This window comes from Danio aesculapii, chromosome 9 (assembly GCF_903798145.1).
Source record: "Danio aesculapii chromosome 9, fDanAes4.1, whole genome shotgun sequence".
Classification (NCBI taxonomy): Eukaryota; Metazoa; Chordata; class Actinopteri; order Cypriniformes; family Danionidae; genus Danio; species Danio aesculapii.
In genome coordinates this window covers 29,973,549-29,991,118 of record NC_079443.1, presented here as the reverse complement: position 1 = coordinate 29,991,118, position 17,570 = coordinate 29,973,549, and the positions used below count along the sequence as shown (strand labels likewise).

General features: G+C 36.1%; 1 protein-coding gene across 5 annotated transcripts in view; it reads left to right on the top strand.

The window, feature by feature from the left end:
• epb41l5 (erythrocyte membrane protein band 4.1 like 5) overlaps window positions 1–17,570 on the top strand; it is a 59,215-nt gene that overhangs the window by 39,747 nt on the left and 1,898 nt on the right. For 3 of the 5 annotated variants that reach the window (XM_056465404.1, XM_056465401.1, XM_056465402.1), the window contains exons 17-25: window positions 927–1,072; window positions 3,061–3,152; window positions 5,957–6,085; window positions 6,270–6,334; window positions 8,286–8,408; window positions 13,201–13,282; window positions 15,124–15,201; window positions 15,362–15,421; window positions 16,580–16,701. In XM_056465404.1, coding sequence (XP_056321379.1) covers window positions 927–1,072; window positions 3,061–3,152; window positions 5,957–6,085; window positions 6,270–6,334; window positions 8,286–8,408; window positions 13,201–13,282; window positions 15,124–15,201; window positions 15,362–15,421; window positions 16,580–16,701 — 897 coding nt within the window. The remainder of the gene's footprint in view (window positions 1–926; window positions 1,073–3,060; window positions 3,153–5,956; window positions 6,086–6,269; window positions 6,335–8,285; window positions 8,409–13,200; window positions 13,283–15,123; window positions 15,202–15,361; window positions 15,422–16,579; window positions 16,702–17,570) is intronic. The other 2 variants (XM_056465403.1, XM_056465405.1) reach the window with 2 other exon arrangements.

The window sequence follows — 17,570 nt, the reverse complement described above, 5'->3', positions numbered from 1 at the left end:
ATTTTAATATATCTATAATCAGATATATCTGCTTATTGAGCGCTTTTGTGAGTTCTTATTGGAGTGATTGAGATTTTAACTAGTTGACCATGCGTAGTGCAATGTGCAGTTTTTATATTGCCAGACAGACATAACCAAAGGAAAGCTGTATCTTACAAAGCTTTAAGACATTTGATATATAACTTGTTTCAGTTTCTCTTTAGGTCTTTTGTGTCAGTATTTAAGTGATGTATTTCTGTAAATGACAAACTCTGTCATGTCTCAAACAGCAAAGATTTCTAATGCAGTGCCATTAATAACTTGGTCATAGCTTTGCCTTTGAGCTTGATTTGAGCTTTAATCTCATTCCAGCAGTTTATAGAATGTGACGTTTCCTCCCTCTTTTCACTTAGGAAGAAAATTATTATATTGCTTTTTGTGATTCCAGTACAGACATTACTGATATGCGTGTGTGAGTGTATGTCTGCGTGCAGTGTGTGTGTGTGTGTGTGTGTGTGTGTGTGTGTGGTCTTTTAATCTAGATCTAGTGGAATGTGTGTGTGTGGTCAGTTGGCATGACTCCCTTAGATAACTAGTCCATTCTTTTTGTGTAAGCTGCTTTTTCAGTAATGAGTATCTCAAATTTGAGTTATAATCATTTGATTATAGCATTAGAGGAAATCTTTATCACTCAACACATTTTTTACATTTTTTTTTTAGTTGGTGTGGGTTTTTTTATTTATTAAAATGTCTTTTTTTTGCACTCACTTTGGTTGCGAAACTGTACAATTGCGTAGCTGAAACTTGAGTCTTGGCCCAGCCTTAAGGATTTTTGTGGAGGTGAGTCACATTTGCCATAATTCTGATTGTGGACACTGTATGGGCACCACATACGAGGTAACATCCCGTAACTGACAGATGGTAATTAACCCTTTTGTCTTTCGCAGCATGCCTATTGTGACTGACCTCTTGGAGACATGCGTAGATGAGGTTCTTCAGGCCACTGTTCCCATGGCGACAGTAGAGGAAGCAGGGCCAGGTGCTGCTCATACCAGCGCCAGCAGTGTCACCGAGGAGACCCTGTCGCTTGCCGGTGAGTTCAGATATCAGAGATGCAGACAATTCTGCATTTGCAGATTAGTTGCATTAATAATTAATATCTTTAAAGTGAATTGAGTCGTAAAAAAAAAAAAACAATATTTAGTACATTAGAAATGTTTCATACTTTTGTATCTTGGCTCTGAATTATTATGTATTGTTTTGGTTATTTAAATCAGGGTATCCACGGGGTCTTAATGTATTTAAAGTTGATAAATCAATGTAGAGAAATCTAAGGCCCTAATAAGTAATTAAAGTTAAAAAGTCTTCAATGTTATTTCGCAAGGTATTAGATTTTATATTATTTTTAATTATGTAATGCATGGTTGTATGCTAAAGTTTGCCTGAATTAAATCTGCGAATATCAGGATGCTGTGTAGTTTATGAAATCAATAAAACCCAGCTAGATGTGAGATCATGCTGCTTTGTTTACTGCAGACACCAAGGCAACACCATTATTTCTGCAGTTCTATAGGCACCGTCCTGTTGAATTAGCTAGGTCGATTTTTATTCAGTATATGAATAATGTTTTCGTTTTGGATTAGTTTCTTACATTAATATTTAGTAATTATATTGTAAGTTAAAATCTCGCCAGTGTTTCCGGTTGAAACCTAAAGTGGTTATTCATTAATTTATTCATTTTTCTTTTCGGCTTAGTCCCTTTATTAATCCGGGGTCGCCACAGCGGAATGAACCACCAACTTATCCAGCACGTTTTTACGCAGCGGATGCCCTTCCAGCCGCAACCCATCTCTGGGAAACAACCATACACACTAATTCACAAACATACACTACGGACAATTTAGCCTACCCAATTCACCTGTACCGCATGTCTTTGGACTGTGGGGGAAACCGGAGAACATGCAAATAAAGTGGTTATAAGGTCTTAAAATGTACGGGAAGGGTCTTAAAAAAGGTCTTAAAATGTATTGAATTTCACTCTTTGTTTCCTTTATATACTCTGTAAATTAACTAATCAGTTACATTGCAAATTTGAGCAGAATATTTGCAGTCATTTTCTAAATATCAATTTAAAACTGCTCATGCAAACTTAATTCTAACTGGTTTGCACTCCAAATTAGATTTTGTTCATTCTGTGCAACACTGCATGAAGTTGAACACACCTTTTATCTTTCAATATTCATTCATTCATTTTCCTTCGGCTTAGTCCCTTTATTCATCAGGGGTCGCCACAGGGGAATGAACCGCTAGCTTTTCCAGCATATGTTTTACACAGTTTTACATTCACACACATGCACTATGGACAATTTAGTTTATTCAATTCACCTATGGCCTATGTCTTTGGACTGTGGGGTAAACCTGAGACCCAGAGGAAACTGGAGGACCCGGAGAAAACCTATGCGAACACTGACAGAACATGCAAACTCCACAAAGAAATGCCTACTGACCCAGTTGGGACTCGAACCAGCGACGTTCTTGCTATGAGGTGACAGTGCTAACCACTGAGCCACCGTGTCGCCCCTATCTTTAAAGAATGATCATGTGAATTCTGTATGAAAGGTGTCTTGGAAAAATAAAAAATAAATAAAATATCATTGCAGCTTCGAGAAATATTCCTTTTTCAAATAGCCAGACTGCAAGACTGCAATAACTGTCTGTTTTTAAGTTAGGCCAGTTCAGATCATAGAACGCTAAATAAAATCATTTCAGAATTTGAAAAAAATGTTTCTTAACCACCAATTGAGCATATTGATATATGGAGCATGTGACACTGAAGTAATGCCCATTTCTCATTTCTGTAAAAATTTACCAGCTAGCCTTTTGATATCTTATATGAACTGTTTTACTTCTTGCTTTTACTCATTTTATTATATTTTGTCACACTTTGCCTGTTTATTGTGTGAAGAGATTAACCCCAGCATTAAGGTTTTAAGCCTCACACATGCAGATGTGTTTCCATCTGTCTGTCTGACTGACCTCTCATTGTTTAGTGATGCTCACTGAATCAGTTCTTATCCACAGAGGCTGCAGCTCGACTCAAGCAACTAGAGATTGAAAACACTCCAGTGTCTGTTCCAGCCAGAACCAATGTCAACCTCAACATGAACAACCAGGTCAGAGCAGCCATCCAGAAGCCCCTGCACACACTGAAAACAAAGCTTTTTGTAAATGGTGTTTTTCCAGTATATTTCCCCCTTCCATAAGACTCTACAGCATACAATTAAAGCTCCACATACACTTTAAATACAAGAACCAGAAACTCTGTCCACACTAACCTCAGGATGTACATTACATTAAATAGTGAATAGGGAAGATGATTACTCATGCTATTACTGCAGTCAGTGATCTCTATATCCTTTCCAGCTCAGTGTCACTTAAGGTTTATTCAGCCTGGACTATATAATTAAAGTCCCCTTGCAGTCACTAAATTTATCCCTAAAAGTAATCTGATTATTAAAATTGCATAGTGAAACTTTGTGGAAAATCAAATCCATCTTAAAATGGCTTGAATGTAGCTGTACACTAGGATACAATTTTATTTGGTTAGCAAAAGTTAACTGTGTAAAAGCTATTTACAGTAAAGGCAAATTGCAGACTTGGTTTTATTGGGTATTGCTGTGTCAATTTCATAGGGAGATTTATTTAATGCCAAATAAATTATTGCCTAAAAATCATCCAGGGAGCTCTTTCTGAAGAGATGTGACTCATTTGTTCTACACAATCATAGACTTATTTTAATAATTTGTTTTTTTTTTTAGCTATTATTTTGATAGGACAGTGGAGAGGGAGACCTGAATGAATGGTTTGTAGCGAGAGAAAGGGGAAGGATTGGCAAAAAACCTTGAGCTAACAATCAAACTATATATAACAATCGTGCTGTATGTCGGCACAATGACATCTTACTGCAGATTTTTTTTTTATTACTTTATTTTAAGGTTTATGTAAATATATATGTATACACACACACAGAACATACAAAGGACAATATAAAGAAAAACAAAAAAGAAAAAAGACAACAACAAAATGCATCATAGTCACAAAACGTACTATCAAAACTAGAGAGGGTATAGGGCTGAAACCTCAGAGGGATCACTGGAGAGTTCTTGAGATATAGATTTGTTAAATAAATCAAGAAATTGACCCCAAGTAGCCAAAAATTATGGAGCTAGTCCTTAAAAATCTAAGTCTCCATGTAAATAACAGATATCATGTCGAAAATCCCTTACTGCAGATTTTAAAAGAAAATGCTTAACAGTAGTGTTGACTACATTTTGGTTTAAGCATAATAAAACACAAGGTAGATGTAGACAAAGTTAAAGCTACATTTTATGCACAGTGGAGACAGGTTCAAACCATAGACTGTAAAATATATGGACAGAGCATCCGTGACGTCACCCATAGGTTTCTGAAGAGCGCAAAAGAAGCTACTAGTAGGCGCGGCCAACCGTCGCCATTTTGTTCGCGCGTCATCGCACCCACGGCGGGATACCAAATAAGGGCAAAGAGGCGGAGAGTGGGCGGAGCTACAGACGCCTGCTGGCACTTTGCTTAGACCTAGCAGACAGACTTTACTTTGGGAGAAACGCTTGATACTTTATTACCTGCGACTCGTTTGTGTTCTGACCACATGTGCTTGGCTGTACACTATATCAATAAAGTGTTTAGACTTTTAAAAACACTGTTGTAATACAGTGAGCCACTAAACATTGTTCTTATGACGTTTTTCTACAGGAGGAAAACGCGAATTACTTCCAAACACTTCAAATATAGTCTGTGTTAGTAAATGCAAGACTCTTGATGAAATCCAGCATAACACTGTATGACAACGCTTCAGATGACTGTTCTAGAGCCTACAGCTAATCAATCTGGCACATTCTGGAGTGCTTTATGGGTCTAAAGAAAAATATTAATGATAAATGATCTTAAATAAAACAAATACATTTATAGAGATGGTATACAAGTATATAACTTTACTCACATGGGAAACGGAGGCCACGTGAATGGTTTGTGAGCACAATTAAGTGCACACAGCATCCCATATCATCTGACAATTGTAAGAAAGAAGTCCAAAAGGCAGCTGACTGTGTAAAGCCACATAAAACAAAACAAAAATACGATGAATATGCCAAGGTCAGTGGCTAATCTGCCGGATTCAGCTGAGGTGAAGTGACGGCGACCAGCGAGACCTAGCTGTCACTCAAGTGGCCACGCCCTTAATTATGCAAACTTAATATAACCTAATATAAAGGAAATGGATGAGTTATAAAAAAATTCACCCCCCTCACAGTTGTTATGGAGGGTAATAATAGCTATATGAACCAAAATCGTTCTTTGTACCAGGCTGTAAACACCTTTTTTTCTGTTGTAAAATTGGCCATTCTAACAGTAGGCTCAATTGCAACTTGCTCTATTATGGAGCCAGGACTAGCGGAATTTTGATGAATTGCAGTTTCAGTTACTTCCGTATTGGCTTCCCGAGAGAGAGCGGGAGGTTGCCGCTTGGTTCAAACTCAGAAAACATTTACTGTTTTTTTTTGTTTGTTTGTTTTATTCTGGAATGAAGCTTTTGTAAACATGCTCTGACTCATATAATGCAATTAATGTCATGCTCGTAATACATACATGAGCTTTAAACCAAATAAGCAATGTGTTTGTATAGCAGTTTTGCTCTAATTTACATTTTTCCTTCAGCTCTAATACTTTTTAACTGAATGGATTTGTTGTTGAGTGAGAGGAACTTGACTGTGTTCAAAATGTTTGTGTTTAGGGCCAACTGTAGCTTATTGAACATTATGTATTAATGAAAATCTCAAATGAAACACCAATGCAACTTAGGTGTTTTTTCCCCTTTGAATAGTTTTAACCTGCTGTGGCTTGTTTTCAGGAAAACACAGAAATTGTGTGCAATTGTGTGCAGGATGATGTGGTGAAACTGACAGAGAAAAGTTTGAACAGTGTGAGCAGCAGTCCTGTCCTGAACCAGCTCAAAGCTCCTGACGAACTCAAGAGCAACATCCTGAAAGCTCAGGCAGAGGCAGCACTTAAGGTATTGACATGTGCTATTAACACTCATATCCACTTCAGCTTTTTATGTTTTTTGAAGGGGATCTCACATTTTATTAGTTCTTTACATGATATACTGCACCAGCATTGATACTGTATGTGTTAATGCCATGTATACTGGTAATTTATGAATCTAAATGTGTGTAAATGTTCGTCTCTTTGTTCAGGATTCAAGAGATGAGCTTGGACTGACTCCAGACAAGAACTGTAACCTGCAGGAAGCAGCAGCCAGGTATAAACACAGTTGTACATCTGCCTGAATTAAAGACCCAAGGCAGAAATGCATTCAGTTTTTAATAACCGTTATCCTAATTGCAGTTTAGGCTTTATACACCTTCCTACTTGTAATCTATATTTCTACTACTACTTCACTGTACTTCAAGTTATATGTCAAGATGAGATCCATTCATTTATAACTGGACTGTTTTGGGGTTCAGTGTTGTCTCTACTACTCTACCATCAAGTCTCTACTTGACTCAAACACCATCGTTATAAATTTCAATATTGCAGCTGAAAATCAGGTTTTCAAGACCAGTTCACAGTGATAACAGATGCCACGTTTGTGTCCAATAGCACTTTGCATCAGCATGTTACCATGGTCTCAATTAGTTGGTGTTAGTCGGTGGTCATTTCTGCTGATTATAGATGTTCATTGGCATTCACCAGGCTCTACTGTAGTCTGCTAATTGTCTGCATTGATTGGCTTCTGTCAGTTCACTAAAGGGTTGCCAAGTTTGTGGAACACAACCTGCCCAACTGCTGATTAAATGACCTAAAAAGTTATCCAGTCAGGTCCACCTGGGGGTATTCCATAAAGCTGGATTAACTTACTATCTGCTAAACCCTGAACTCTCGGTTGATTAACCCAAAACCTGCTTACCGTGAGTATGTCGGTTCCAAAACAGCTGATAAGAGTTAACCTTCTGAAGATAACCGCAGGTTAATACGTGCGTACGGCGCATACCTGAAGGCATTTTCAGTAGATCGAATTTACGAGTCACCATAGAAAGTCACGGTGAGAAAAAAGGGCAACATACTTTACAGAGACGGAGTTGGAGGATTTAATGCTGGTGTATGAGGAATTAAGGTGGATTATAAAGTAAAAGCAATAGACATCTGCATCAATGAAGGAAAGAAATAGAAGATAAGAAAATAAAAAATAAATAATAAGAGAATTCGTTAGTTTATTAAATTACACATGCCACACTCCACACGTTGTACACATGCCACACTTTGTAATAAAAAATTAAATGTAACTTTAACATCTTTTTTGAGTGTGCTGTGTAACCATTCATGCATTTAATTTTCCTGCCATTCATTTCTTAATGCCACAATAATAATGTATATTGACTAGTATATAAGGCTTATATAAATTGTAATCCTTCTGGGGCTAGAAGAACTCTGTCCAAAGTCAAAATTAAACACAGAAACATTCTCTTAAAAGGTCATATTTGACTACAGCAGCTATGTATTAAACATATATTAGAATATTCTTTCTGTTAAATACTTCTTTCAAATACTGTCAAATACTTCTTTCACTAAATAACTCAGAGGAGCTGCTCTGTCCCTTAATAAAGGCTAATCAGTGGTTGAATTATTTGACCTTAAACCACACACACACACACACACACACACACACACACACAGAAAGAGAGAAAATCTTTGCGAGATTCGAACTCGCTCTGCTCTGAACACTGTTGCTCTTTATTGGCGCACTGTCCACTACACTATTGCCTCGCTCTGAAACATTTGTGTAATGATACGCAGTGGTTTATGGCCGAGGAATTGTACAAAGGTGTATAAAACAGTTCATTGCCAGGCATACTGTACAGATACAGGGTGTAAGTTGCTATGACTATTTAACATACCCTAAAAGTTACCTCCGTTTTTAGAATCAAAACTGAGGTTATCTACTTACTTCTAAACTTACCTGGGTATGTTACATAACCTGCTTTCTGGAATACTCCTCTGGAGTAAAATTGCTTTCTGGGGGATAGCTTAATTAGCATTTGTTTCCCCAAACCTATAGACTAAAATCCTTGGCAAAAGTGTAAAAGTCATGGACTCGGCAACACGGATGCAGTGTGAATTGACTTGATGGTTATTTGTATGTATTAAGTATGGTTACTTGGTGTATTCTTTTTTTTTTAAATAAATTTTGGATATGTCTGTGTCCTCATCAGATTAACCAGTCGTGGGGGGCGTATGGGAAGTACCACCTCTCTGCCAGTGAGTGGGAGAGCGGAGCGGCAGGAGTCCTGGGATATGCTCAAACAACCCGGCCTGCTGCCATGCTCTACCAGCAGGTGAGACAGCACACAAAACCTATTCAAAGTACAGTGACAAGATTGTACTACAAAGAAGCCTTGCTTTGTTGTTTGAGTGTGTGGATTAAGATGTAGTAGGGCCATGTGAGGGAGCCTGCGGGCCTGTAATCCTCCTGGGACACAGTCAGAGGCAGTGGAGCACAAGAAGGCAGGCAGAATCTGGGGCACACCCAGATTAAAGGGGCCACCTGGTCCTCCATCAAGCCGGGGCTTGTTTTATATCTTTTGTATATGATCACACACTACCGTTCAAAATATTAGGGTAAGGAATTAATACTTTTTATTCTGTAAGGACACATTAAATAAACAGAAGTGACTTATAAGACTTATTTTCCTTTTAATCTTTATATTTCTATAAGAATGTATTAAAGGGAAAAAAAAACTAAATTTTAAAACTAAACTAAAAAAACTAAACTAAGTTTTCAGCATTATATTACTAATTATTACGTATGTACTTATTATTAATCGTCAAAAATAGCATTCAGTCATGCATGATGCCGATTTACACCTCACTTAAAAAAAGATATCTACACATGTTATTTTGCCATGAGCATCAAGGTGTGGGGGCGCTGAGGAGCGAAGTCCAGTCATGTCAAAGACTGAGAGCCAGATGCTTTCATATGCATTTCCGAAACAAATGATGTGATGTTGTGTTTCGTTTAATTTGCTTCATACAGTAGGCCGAAACAATGTTTAAACACCGTGACATAGTTGTAAACATGTTGGACAATTAAGTTGAAAGCAGGTAAACATAACAAAACTGAACCCCTTTCACAATTGTGTTCCTTTCATTTTCGAATTCACGATTAGTGAATAGTGAAATTCACCAGAGTGAAAAGTGAGAACCCATGACATTCTTTAGGCCTATGTAAAATAAAAAAGCCTATGTTGTCCTTAGTGCCATCATCTTGAACTTACAGAGCGAATAGAAAAATGATAGGCTACATGACAAGGTTATTTATTTTGTTGTTAAGTGAAACATAATTGTGTTTGTTGGTTTTATATTTGTGAATGTATTCCTCTCACAAAAACAATGCAGGGAAAATATGACAAAGTTCTGTTGTTAAGGCTGCTGTTGTTTGTGCATGTAAAAAAAAAATCAAAGGATATTTTCAAGGGTCAAGAAAAGTTACTGATGGGAAAACAAGCACTTTTTAGCGAGAAGGTAAACCGAAACTATCGTGGAGTTTTGTTCTATGTTTTAATATTAGTTACAATTATATAAATATTTGTTTTATATTTATAGATTTTTTTTGTTTATACATTGCTGTTTAAGGACAGGGATCCTGTGTGTTTTTTAGCCTACATCATTGTGGCAAGGGACTCTCAAGATCAAAGCGACAATACCCATCCCCCCTGATAAAACAAAAAAGTGGCCTCCCCAAAGGCCACGGTATAGTTCGAACACTGGTCATAGGTGATTTTCTCGAGTGGAAATTGCGTACATACTTGAGACAACCACATTTTAAAGCAGTGTACCTGAGTAGATGACCACAATAAAAGTAAACGTTTCTTTGCCAGATAAACCAAGATTAAATACAAATGCTTGGTGTGAGAGTCCAACACATTCTCTACTCCACCATATAACAACTAAAATTCCAGAGAAAGCTAAATGTTATCTTAAAGAGTCCTTGTAGAAAATGATGTATTTTCTTCCAAAAAGAGATGAGTTTGTCACAATGCCAGAAGCAGTGAAGGAATAACCCTTTGCATTTTTTACAGTTAAAACAAAGATCAGAGGAGTTTCAGTAAATCTTTTTTAGACGTAAGGGTGTAAGATGAACTCTTAATGAATTTATAGGTCTGTCACGAAAACTATTTTTTGTTGTCTGATATATTGCACCAAAATATATTGAGATAAATGATATTATTATTAGTAAAGACCATTTTATGCCACTCATTATGTAATGCCAGAATGACAGCATAATAGCATCAAACAAGGGACACTTTTCCAAAGAACACATGATACTTTATTCATTTAACAATTTAATCAGAATGTGAAAACGTGTATCATAAATAAATAATAATTATAATAAAGAAATGTTAACAGAAATGTGCAAAGCAAATAGAACTAGAAAAAAGATCTCGCATGAAAATATACTATAGTAAATACTATAGTGGTAACCATACTGTCACTATCCAATAGCGATAGAGAAGTTGCGCTATCAGCTAAAATGTTGCTGAAATTGTTGTGTGTGTACACGAACTATATATATTTCGCATCACCAAAAGTTATTGTGGTCAAGGCAATAAGTTGTGCGATAAGGCAATATATTGATTATTGTGACAGGCCTATGAATTTGTAGTTGAGGTCATGAACACTCGTTTAGAAAACAAATTTGTACATATTTCAGACCAATCTGTATCTTCAATTTAGTGACCTAAATCTTTGAAAAGAGAAGGTACATGAGTTAGATAGAACTTTGTATATTTTGGTTATTAGCCCCTTGAAAACTGCTCTTAACAAATTGCTCAATGGTGAAAAAAAAGATTTTGAACTGATATTATCTTTCTCAATATTGTTATTGAATTTATTGCCCTACTTTATTGAATTTTTGTGTTGATGCATGTGCTCCTACTGTCTACCTTCAATTTCTACAAATCTGTTTTTTTTTTTTTGCTCTTCTCTCTCGTTTCCATTGTTGTTCTATTATTATAGAGTACTTTAGTAATAGTTTTAGGTATTTCACAAGTTTAAGTGGGACTGTTAATGTAATCTTTGGAGAGACTATGCGCTACGCTGCCATTCCCTCAGTTGCCAGAATCGGAAGCCTCCTTATTGTACTTTTAATCAAATAAATGCAGCCTGTGTGAGCATAAATGGCTTCAAAAACATTTTTAAATGGCATATTATCATATATTAACTATTTACTACCAGTGAAACAACACCCTCAGTATTATTTTCCCTCTCTTTTTCTTTTAACTTGCATTATTTGATGTGATGTTCATTAATTTTTGCTACCTTTTATCAAACCTAGAACATTCCATTTATGTAGCCCTACTGTAGTTAGCTGTTGCCATCTAGTGGCAACTCTTCATATGTAGTTGCCATACCATTAGTCACAGCTGAGATCTGCTTGGAAACATGTTCTTATGTAACCACATGTACTCATTTCACAGATTGACTGCACAATTAGCTTTGTACACTGACTTGGAGCCATTTAGCTTCACTGTCACATGATAAAGAAAGATATGTGAAATGTTTCTCCTAATGTGGAAGTCTGTCCAGCATCATTGTGTACTATCTGCTGCAGCTTTTATTTACACTCAGATCTCTGTTAAATAAATGTCATGTAACTAATTGGTAAAATTATCTGCAATAGGAAAATGGTTATTATAGGAATGAACCTGGTTTTATATTAAAATTCGCTACCAGTGCCTACATCATATGCTCAATTTGTAGACACCACAATTATGAGTTTGATTCCTAGGGAACATGCATGCTGGCAGAAGCGTCTGCCAAATCTAGAAATAATTGGTACCTTTACAATGGTATACACTTTGACAACACTCTCTGGAAGGCTCTGTTCTTTTGCGGAGCCATCCAAATCTACACACACACACACACACACACACACACACAAACCCATAATCAGCAGTAATCACAAAGTGACCCTGAGTCATTTCCTCAAACACTTCATAAGTGTTCATAAGGTTTCATTCAAGGTTGAATATTGTGATTTTCTGTGTGTCTTTTGAATGAAGGCTGAATGAATAACTGCTTTGAAATGAAAAAAGTTTTTTTACATGCTCATTTTAAGCACTCAATTCAAAAGTTTTCTGTTCAGAACTCTTCGCAAGAATATATCACAAACACACACACGTTCTAGGGCTGCACATTATATCGTTTCAGCATCGATATTGCAATGTGATGATTTGCAATAGTCACATCGTAGGATATATTCAATGTTGAGTTAGTTATAATTGATCATTTGCATGCGTATTTGACCATGTGATTTGTATAATAATTTTAGGAGCATTCAGGTATAAGAAATTGTACCATTTTTGACCTTAACTACGATTCATTTTATTGAATTATTTTTATTTTTATCATTCAGTTACTGTACCTGAATACTGTAAGACTATTATACAACACTTCATTTCACTTGTATCTTTTTCTTGATTGTATTTACAGATTGTTATGCATAAAATTACTCTCAACACATGCAAATACAGAAATGCACTGCACATAGCACAGACCACAATGAAAATGTGTCGGGGGACCCCAAAAAGTTGATAGATTATTTTGTTAGATTTTATGGAGATGCAAATAGTAAACATTAATTCATCCATCTCTGACTAAACATGTGCATGAAAATACTTACAACAAATGCAAATAGAGAAACGCAATGCAAATAGCACAGAAAACAACAAAAATGTGTTGGGGGGACCCCAAACATTTTAGCGATTGTGTATTAGATATTATGTAGATGCACTCCCACTGCAGGACCATCCCAATTGAACGATAAATTCTTTCCAAATAGAGATATTAGCCCCTTTCACACATACAGACCTTTCTGGAAAATTGCCAGTAACAGGCAAATATATAACTCTTCATTGTGTGTTTTCAGCCTTAAAGAGAACACTGATGAATTCATCATGCTGTCAATTCACAGAAAATACATTTCACTCTATTTTTTTTTTTTGCCAACTGTACTATGTTTGCTTGTTTGGCAAAATTCAGTGTAGTTTCTTTTCTAACTGAAAACCGCATTTTCACGATTGACTCATGGTGCATTTGTTCACACAACTCTTCATTGTCTGCCCTCAGCCTGGAAGAGAAGGCCGATGACTTCATATCTTCAGTGCCGCCTCTATCATCAGATCCAGTGAATGAAGCTCACTCATCCAAGGTAACAGAAGTGGCTTAATGTCATTCCAGCTGCTGGCACGCAGTAGAGAGAGTCCACAGCAGCTGTCAGCACACACACACACACCATCATTTACTCACTGACACACGCTCTAACAGAGAAACTAAGTCCAGTGAAAAACTACACTTATTCTATTCGCCTGTCATTACAGTGTTTTGAAGTTGGTTTGTTTTTTTCGTTTGTTTTATTTATTGCAGAAAATAAGCTCTACACAAATTATGATATTCACAAGTGAACACAACTATTATGTATTTTGAAACCTAAGTCAACTTGATGAAAGGAACAAACTATGTCATGGTCACGTGACTGTCACCGCTAACAGCACTGAATTGAACACCAGATTGTGGCTCCATCGGTGTTCGTTTGAATGTTTGAACTACAATAGTTTGGAAGATCATGAGTACAAACACAACTAAGTTCAAACAGGCTTTGAGTTGATGAGTTTTTCCACTGTGTCTTGAAGTTGATGTTGTCCCAAGTATACAAGACATGGCATATAAAAGATTAAAATTCACAAGGATCATTAAAATGTATTGTTTCAAAAGAATAAAAAATGCTTATGTTAACAATATTTAACCGAATACAATTTTAAGTGAAATATCAACTAACGAAGCTATCACACGTTATATTTATATGTAGAGAATTAGAAATCACTTATGTTGGGTTCACACCAAATGCGAATTTAAGTATTTTTAAGTATTAGTTGATGCAGACATGGAAAAAGAGGTTAATTTTTGCAAGGTGGTGCAAATGATATTTTGAAGTAGGATATTTGCAATGAACGTGCAGAATTCACCTCAATCGCATCTTCTGCGCAAGTTCGAAAAATTCAACTCAAGCTGAAAATTAGCATGTGCTGGAAAAAATCCCACAAGATATGGCCACAGCCATATCACCCTGCAGACCATATACTCACTGAAGCTAAACAGGGCTAAGCCTGGTCAGTATCTGGATGGGAGACCACATGGGATAACTAGGTTGCTGTTGGAAGTGGTGTTACAAGGGGACGCTCAACCTGCGGTCTGTGTGAGTCCTAATGCCCCAGTAAAAGTGAAGGGGATGCTGTACTCTCAGTGGGTGCCGTCTTTCGGATAGACTTTCCTGACTCTGTGGTCATTAAAAATCCCATGGCACTTTTCGTAAAGAGTTGGGGTGTTACCTCAGTGTCCTGGCCAATTTCCTCCATTGGCCCTTACTTATCATGACCTCCCAATCATCCCCATCCACTGAATTGACTAAATCACTATATCAATAGCTGGTGGCTGGTGAGCTCACTGGTACTGTTGTCCTGTGGCTGCCATCACATCATACAAGTGGATGCTGCACACTGATGGTGGTGTGGAGAAACCCCCCTCATGATTGTGAATCGCTTTGGGTGTATGGCCATAAACGATAAATGCGCTATATAAATACTGTACACACATTACGTTGTATTACATTACACAAGTAATCTAGAACGGGTGATGATTTGCTTATATTCAGCTGCACTGTAAAAAATGTTTCCACATAATTCATTCATGTTGTCCCAACACAAATCCATTAAGTTAACGCAATACTAATTTAAGTAGATTGAACATAAGGTAAATAAGTTTCACAATAAAATCTCCAGAATTGTGTTGTTTTCAGTTTGATCATGCAACAAAAATCCTTTTTTTGAGTGTATATTGAGTATTACTGTGATTCTAATACTTTATAAAAGTATTTATTTATTAATTTTGGTGATGTCTTGCAAGCACTGATATTTCCTTGCAAATAAAGACATTATATAAGCTTTTTATAGGCGTATTTTTTAGAGCTTTTGCTTTTGGCTTTTTGCAATGCAGGTGAAAGTTGAGGATCCCGAGCCGCTGACAGCCCCTCTGACTGATAACCTGATAGACTTCACAGACCCCATTCCTGTAGTAAGTTCAGCATTGCAGCTCAAATGACTGAATACTCAAACAATGTGCTTGTAATGCTTCTAGTAAGCCAGAGATTAGAGTTTCACTCTATAGACTAAAAACAATGCCGTTGTTTGTTAATACTTTTCTGAAACATTTAATGTTATTTATTTTGACATAGGTGCCACCACCTAAACCCACAATCACTCCACGATGGATCATTCCAGCTTCAACACCTACAGTGAGTTTACTGCTAAAATGTTATGGTTTTTTTCTTTGAATAATTCTGATAAGAAAGCATTAGATGAAGTTAAATATGATAATGGATATATGAATAGGGACAATACAATGATTGGTATATTTAGGTAAGGTTTAATCAAACTTGATACTAACTGTAGCAACCAAAAGACTTTAAGCTGTTACTTTTACCCTGTTGAGAACTCCAGATACAGTCATGTATTAGCACTGAAAATCTTATTTATGTATTCATTTGTTTGTTGTTTTTAATTGTATATTTATCAATGAAATGTTCTTGCCATGAAAATAGCCTTTGTTTTTGACATGGCATTAAATAAAAAAATCATCATCATCAACTCCAGATACAATCAAAAATATATTTTAAAATGAAAGTCAATTTATTTCAAAATTCAGACTTTCCTTTTATAATCTCACAACTACATACAGTCAGATTTGCCTATAAACTCACAGTTTTGCAAATTAAAGTTGGTGAGCTTTAAACTTGGAGTTGGCAAAAATGTTATGTGCAGTAATTCATAGAAGAACAGAATTGTGAGAAATTAAGCCAGAACTAACAGAGCCACAACTAATCGAATTAAAGTTGCAATTCTAAGAAGGAATAAATGTTTTATTTCTAAGGTCTGAAGTTGAAATTGTGAAGAAAAAAAATTCTCACAGGTCAGAATTTTCTTAATTCTTTAAAGAAAAAAAAGTGAATAAAAAAATCTGAATTGCGAGAAAGAGCCTATAAACGTATTCAAATCAGTGTTGCGTAATAAAAGAATGAACATATTTTTTGAGAAAAACAGATTAGCGAGATATAAATTCAGACTTTTAAATTAAATTGAGAAGTTTTTACAATTGTGAGGGGGGGGGGGGGGGGGGGGGGGTAAAATGACAGAATTGCTAAAAAGAAACCAATTTAAAAAGCACTCTTTTTCCATGCATTCTTGTAGAACAAATCCTCTTTTTTTTTCTTAACACCTTTATAGATGCACTTTGTAGATTTACACATTTAGCTTTTCAAATTGCAGCTGATGACTTCCACACATTCAATAGAGTGTACGATTTCATTATCTTCACTTCTTCTCCCATTTCTAGCAATTGATGTAGTGACTGACTATCCCCCTGCTTCCTTTCTCTCTCTCTTTCTCTCCTCTAGCAGTCTGGCACCTTTACTAACGGCCTCCTCGACTGTCCCACAAAGATGTCATCTCACCATCCTGAGGGCTCTATTTCCCCTCTCCCTCAGCTCTCTCAAACTCACAATGTCATTGCCACCAGGTTTGTTTCATCCCTGCTCTTTTACCCTTTTCTGCTCTCCTGAGAACAGTTGTTGCTTTGCAGTCATTCCGATTAACTGTTTTTAGCTTAGTGGTCTATAAAACCAAGAGGAGTCATGCTTAATTACGCTATCATCTGGGTGCATCTGTTTCAGCCGTTCCAAAGTAGAAGTCTATGAATAAATACACTATTTTTTCAAAGGTTTGGAGTAGTTGCACATATTTATTTATTTATTTATTTTTTTTTTAATGTCCTTGTTACTGCACATGTTACATGTACTTACTGTATTAACCCTTCAAGTGCCCCATCAAGAAAAAGAATTTGGATTGCATTTCTAAACTCCTAATGTCACTAGTTGACACAATCAATGCATTTTTTAACACATTGCTAACAAATGGTTGATATGTGGGTTTATGGTAAGTACCGGAATGAAAACATATACTATTAAAAATCTGACAATATGAAGTGTAGGACCAATTTATTTAAAAACATAATCAAAATTAAAAAATAAAGATGTCAAAAATGTTTTAAGTATGTCATAAAATGTTTCAGATTCTCATTTAACATGCTTTTTTAACAATAAAACCAAAATCAAGTGTAGTAGTGCAACAGGATTATTTTTTGGGGGTAAACCATCAGTGCTGTGTGTGTAAACCAATATTTAAAACAGTCATTCTTTAAACAGTCATTATTTAACACAGTGAACAACACTGAAAACTTGTCACGTCAATCAGTGAAAAGCATTCATTACATTCAGTAACACTAGTTTTATACGTACATGTTGTTAATTTAAATTTGTCAATGCATAAATGTCACTTCATAAGGACTCCATACACTGAAAAAAAGGATTCATTGGATTTAATAAATTG